Source organism: Chelonoidis abingdonii, chromosome 4, assembly GCF_003597395.2.
Source record: "Chelonoidis abingdonii isolate Lonesome George chromosome 4, CheloAbing_2.0, whole genome shotgun sequence".
In the NCBI taxonomy this organism is placed as follows: Eukaryota; Metazoa; Chordata; order Testudines; family Testudinidae; genus Chelonoidis; species Chelonoidis abingdonii.
In genome coordinates, this window is record NC_133772.1 from 83,834,437 (window position 1) to 83,840,436 (window position 6,000).

Consider the following 6,000-nt stretch of genomic DNA (forward strand, 5'->3'; position numbering starts at 1 on the left):
CCACTATGCAACAGCAGCAGGAAGACCATCTAAAATCTTTCAGTACTGTCCACACTAGCCCTAAAATGATCCAGACTGACCCAGTATTTAGCCGTGCTGAAAGCAAATCTACTCTCAACATTTGCCAGGCATTGTAAACCACCTGGATCACTTATGTAGGGCCATAGAAGTATTATATAAGCATGCTAGGAAAGACTAAGCAGCTCTTCGCACAGAGTTCCTCTAATGTATACAAAGCCTAAGTGAGCTCCCTGATCCTCTCTACTTCTGGTACACACCAGGCCCAATCATTGAAGAACCAGTGCCCCAGGGAGGTGACACCCCCAATCCCAATTGCCAAAACCTATTGATCCAACCATCTAGAGCAGAGTGTCCCCATATTTGCAAGGGAATTGCATGCACTTATGCCAGGATTGAATTTGGCCCTTTTTAAATGTACTTAGTAACATGATTCCCCCAACAAAAAGTGGTAATACTTCACTACTGTTGCTAAGGTCATCTCATTACCCTGCTTCTGATCCACACTCCTTTGGACTTGCCTGGCAACAGAATGAGAGGTGCATTACCAAACACTCTCTCTTATCCCTACAAGTTTCCAATTAAAACTTACAATCATAGGCAGGCCATTTAAATATTATTTGGTGAGGGGAAAAGCAGCAGAGAGGGAAAAAAGAGCAGGAAAATGCATACATATATTAAGGAAACCTAGGACCATAATATCCTCCAGAAATTCTCTTGATGATGCAGTTTAAACCAGAAGCAACTACGAGGCATTGATAAACACATACTTGTGTTTATCAAAGATAACATGGACACATGGGGGGAGATGGGCAAATGCACAAACAAGAAAACATACCCGAGAGCAAGGCTTGAAAACACATTATGTAACACCTCCTAGCCCAAGAATAAAAGTTCATTAGTTAGGATTCCTCTAGCACCTCACCTCTTTAAAGCCACACCCTCCAGAAACCTCACCCCTGTAATTTAAAGGAAACAAATAGCTGAGTATAATTTACTGTGTGCTACACTTAAATATAGTCAATCAATCTCAACTTTTAAAATGCAACTTGCTCTCAAGAATGGTGGAAAAGCAGGGGGGGGGGGGAATTGTTGAATAAGCTTGCAAACTTTCACATTTATTTGTCCAATAATATATCGACCAAATAATATCTGATGAGCTACAGAGAAAGCAGCCTGCACCACTTCCCACAGCCCCCATTGGCCTGGAGCAGCGAACCGCAGCCAGTGGGAGCCGCGATCAGCCAAACCTGTGGACGCGTCACGTAAACAAACCAGCCAGGCCCGCCAGGGTGCTTACCCTGTCGAGCCATGTGCCAAAGGTTGCTGATCCCTGCATTAGGCCCTGGCCTAGGCAAACATACACTTTTCCTGGCGCAGTGTGGAAGGCAGGTGCGTTGGAGAGTTAGCCTGCCAGCAGTGGTTCCTGTCCCGCAGCGCTGGCCCCAGCTCCAAGCTTTGTAATGCCATTCACTCAAATTTGGCCCAGGCGCCCCATGATACAGGGGCAGATGGCCAAATCTAAGACTACGTCTACACTATGGACCTTACAGTGGCACAGTTGCACCACTACAAGATCTCTTGTGTAGCCACTCTATGCCAATAGGAGAGAGAGCTCTCCCACTGGCATAATTAAACCAAAGAACGGCAGTAGCTATGTTGGCAGGAAATGCTCTCCAGCCAACATAGCTGCAGCACTTTTGTCAGTGAAACTTATGTCGGTCAAGGGGGATGTTTTCTTCATACCATGACCAACAAAAGTGCTAGTGTAGACAAAGCCTGAATGATTAGTGTTGAGAGTCCGTGTGCCAGATCACAATAACTACAGTGAGGAGCCAGGACCAGCCTCACAGGGCAGGAGCCACTGCTTTGGGGTGAACGCGGGGCAGGCTCACCCTCCAGTGCATCCCACCCCTCTGGGCTCCTCCTCCTCACCAGACCATGATTAGGATTATGACAACAGGATGAAGGGTACATATACGTAACAGTGAGTTTAAAAAAAAAAAAAAATGCAGTCAGTGGGTTGCCTTAGTAAAAAGTTTGGGAATCAATATACTAAGGCTTTCCCAAGCAGCAGCAATGTGAAACTAACATGATTTGTGTCAGTTTCTCTTGCTACCACAGGCTTTGTAATAGCAGCAAAACACTCTGGTCATTTCTGTCTCTGCCACAGATTAGGAAAGCTAAGAGCAGCAGCAAAGGCACTTGAGCTGTTCGTGGATTTAGGGCTTGTCTACACAGAGACATTTACAAGCAAAACTATATCGCTATAACTGGCCACATGGACACCCTTACTCCAGGGAAAATGTCCACATGAGGAGTTACCATGGTATTATAGCGGTATAGTTATGCTCCTAAATTTCCTTGTGTAGACAAGCTCTACGGAAGGCTCATTGTTCATATTTAGGTTTTCTTTTCTAACCATTATGAACAGAATCAGAGGGGTAGCCGTGTTGGTCTGGATCTGTAAAAAGCAACAAAGAGTCCTGTGGCACCTTATAGACTGACAGACATATTACAGGAGCATAAGCTTTCGTGGGTGAATACCCACTTCTACATGCATCTGATGAAGTGAGTATTCACCCACAAAAGCTTATGCTCCAATACATCTGTTAGTCTACAAGATGCCACAGGACTCTGTCGCTTTTTACATTATGAATAGAATTTTTCAATTAGTTTCCACAGCAGTTCACGGCATTTGCCTGGGAAAGATTCTTACTCAGCCCAAATGGGTTTTTCACGCACATGTGTTGCTACCATACACTATGGCTAGGCAAAAAGCACCCATTATGCCCCCTTTCCCCCCCTCTGTCTCTCCAATTACTGTTCACAGCATATCAGATAGTCCCCAGGCAAAACCCTGAACATTTCTCCTGTTTGGAGTATGTTAAGACTCTTACAAATGAGAATCCATTCTTAAAGAAAAGGCTGCAAGACACACAAATCCCAACGATGTGCATTAGTATATGTGATTATTGCTAGCAGAAGGCCAGAGAGGCAGGAAAAGTCAGTTTCTCTCTTTACCCCATTTTGGAGGAGGCAGACCTTTATTCTGGAGAAGAGGTATAATCTCCTTTTCCAACTCTATGGGGTGGAGGACCTTTTGCAACACACACACACACACACAGACGTTTGGAAAACCATGACTGTCAATAAGGGGAAGTTACACTCCTCTCCCGTCTCTCATATCCCCATTTTGGGAAGCTTGGGGGGTGGGGAGGGAGCTGGGATCCTCCTCACACACACAGGGAGAAAGGTCTAGGTGGGGGGCTGGGACACACCCCAGTCTGGAGGATCTTGGCGTTCAGTGGAGGGCCAGGATCCCTTCCCATCCACCCCCAGTCGGGGGCCCCTGGCTCGGCGGAGGGGGGAACTGCAGGCAGCCCTCTCCTTACATCAGACGGGCGCTGGATCTCCTCCCCAAGGGGTCCTGTGACCCTCCCCCCGGTTGGGAGTCTCGGGCTAGGTAGAGGGAATTGCAACCCCTAGCCCCAACAGGGAGGATCTGGGCGCTGGGCGAGCCTGCTCCGGCCTCCCCTCCCCTGGGCGGAATAGGCCATCGATTCCCCGGCCTGTCGCTATGAGGAGCCCAGGAGAGCGAGGCCTGCAGCTCCCAGCAAAGCCCCGGCCTGGAGTTTGCTCCCTGCCCCTCCGCGCGGAAGGGGAGCGAGGCGTGAAGTACCGCAGGGGAGAAGGCACCTGCGGCAGCCCCGGGGGGACCCGGCCACGGCGCCCCGCGGCCGCTCTCCCCCCTCCCCAGGGTAGCGGGTAACGTCAAGCCAGCGCCCCCGGCTACCTGACAGCGCCCGCGCCCCGGCCCGGGCACCGCCACCCGCCCGCGGGGAGAGCCACCCAGCGGCTCCATCCCCCTCAGCGCGGCCCAGGAGCGACCCGAGCCTCCCGCACCCACCCGCCCAAACAAGGTCCCGCACCGCAGCCCCTCACCCAGGGCTGCCCCCCCCCCGACCCCCTGCGCACACAGCGTCTACATGGCCCCTAGCAGCCCCCCGCCCTCCCCAGCCAGTGACCCGCTCCACAGCGCCTCCCGGCTCGCCCCAGCCCCGGCTGTTCGCTGGGACATGTCATCGGGCTCTGCCAATTTCAGCACAGCTGGCTCCCAACGCCTTCGCCGCGCAATAAACCCCCTGCACCGCCCCCCCCCCCCGTGCCAAACACTTTCCTGCAAACTTTGTTGGGGGTTCACGCCCGCCCCGAATACAAAAAATGGGATGCGAACCTGTCAACCATTTTAGCTCCCTCCTTAGGGAACACTAGTCCCTTGTGGGGGGGACTGGAAACGCCACCACAATCCCCCCCCCTTCCCTGGGTGAGAGTGGGGGGAGGAAGGCAAGATGCTGGGGGGGGGGGGAGGGTCGGAGGGAGACTGGAGGGACTGAGGGGTGGGGGGGAAGAGGATGTTTGCTTTACCTGAGACCAGCCACTGGCCTCCATTGTTGGAGAATTCAATGGCATTGACACAGCCGAAGTGGCCCAGTAGGTCCTTCTTGTAGAGGTTTCTGCAGCCCCGCAGGCGTCTCCTCTGAAAGTCCTGGGTGAGCAGGGGATCCCCCTGCAAGCCCCGCTGGGACAAGAAGCCCACCACCGACCTCATGCTGCCCCCCAGCCCAGGTCTCTTCATGCTGCTGCCGCTGCTCCCCACCGCCCCCCTCACTCTCTGCCTTCTCCCCTCCCCCCCTTGTTATGGTTATGATGATTTTTCTTTAGCCAGCCATAGCAGAGAGAGGTGTTAGACACTCCGTTGCTTCCTGATCGCCCTTAAACTCCTCCCCCTCCTCCCCCAGCAGCTGATCCACAGCTGCAGCCTTGTCCTTAATGCAATTCTTCTGCTGCCTGGGTTTGTTTGAATGGTGGCGGCGGCGGAAACGCATTTGGATGTTTAATGGCTAACGCTAGTGTATAACACCTCGCAGACTTACTTAGGAGGACATCCTGTTTTTGCTCCCGAACTTATTTCAAACACCCCTCCCCCTGCCCTCCAGAAAATCGCTGCGGAAGTACTTTCTTCTCCCTTTACGGTCGGATCAAGGTGTCGTATCGTTTCCCATTTGAAGGGGGTTGCCATGTGAAGGCACTACTTTTGGATGGGGAGGGCAGGAGTGTGTGAGAGGGTTGTAAAAGGGGGCAGCAGCGCTATGCCTGACGTTGGTATCTGTTGCCTCTCATATGAAGCGTGGCTGCTGATTCTCAGAAAACACTACCTTTGCTGAAGTCGAACGAATGTAATAAACCCAGTTGATTTCAGGGTCCCTGGAATTCGTTCCCCTTTGCACTGTCTTGTAGGGGCTTTCTTCTCCATGCAGTTCCTAGTGGTGGGAAATTGCCGAAATACAGCTAATTTTGGGGGTGGGGAAGATAACACCATGGCAATTTTATGGGTGTCAACACAGCTTCTTCACGGCTTAGATGGCCCTAAAAAAAAACAACCGTTGGGGTTACCCCAAAATGAGCCTGGAGAAAAAAGAATGTTTCTCCAGCAAAGCCTTGAGACAGACGTCATTACCATTAATGGGGATGCTTTCATAGAAGTTCATCTTGAAGAAAAGGGGGGAAAAAGTGCCCACTTTCTTTTAAATCTCAAAAAATCTTGAAACTGTGGGATTTGAGTATAAGGAATGGAGCTTTTCTAAAGTGGGTTCCAGCCTATTCTAATACTTGCTAAGAACTTGAGATGGAAATGCTGGGACATGTAACCCAGTAACTGGGAAGAAAAAGGTTTGGGGGGGGGGGATTGACAGAACCTGTGAAATTTGTACTGGAAAATGCTGGTGAATTTCTGCAGGATTTCCACACGCACCCTTCCCCCACCTCTCAAAATGGTGAAATTCTACAGGACTTTCTTTTATCCACCAATGGTGATTTGGGAGGGAGGGGAGAATGCCCTTTTTCCTCCTCATCTCCCCTGAAAACTGATGAATTTCTGTAAGGTTTCCCGTTTCTAATCTAGTTGATTGATGCGGTGAA

General features: G+C 51.0%; 1 protein-coding gene across 3 annotated transcripts in view; it reads right to left on the bottom strand.

Moving 5' to 3' along the window:
• DCAF5 (DDB1 and CUL4 associated factor 5) overlaps positions 1-5,280 on the bottom strand; it is a 98,991-nt gene extending 93,711 nt beyond the window's left edge. Inside the window, exon 1 of one of the 3 annotated variants that reach the window (XM_032774799.2) lies at positions 4,447-5,280. In XM_032774799.2, coding sequence (XP_032630690.1) covers positions 4,447-4,657 — 211 coding nt within the window. In that variant the 5' untranslated portion in view covers positions 4,658-5,280. Of the gene's footprint in view, positions 1-943; positions 1,189-3,042; positions 3,126-4,446 lie in introns of those variants that run through there. The other 2 variants (XM_032774801.2, XM_075065397.1) reach the window with 2 other exon arrangements.
• Between the last annotated feature and the right edge of the window lie 720 nt (positions 5,281-6,000).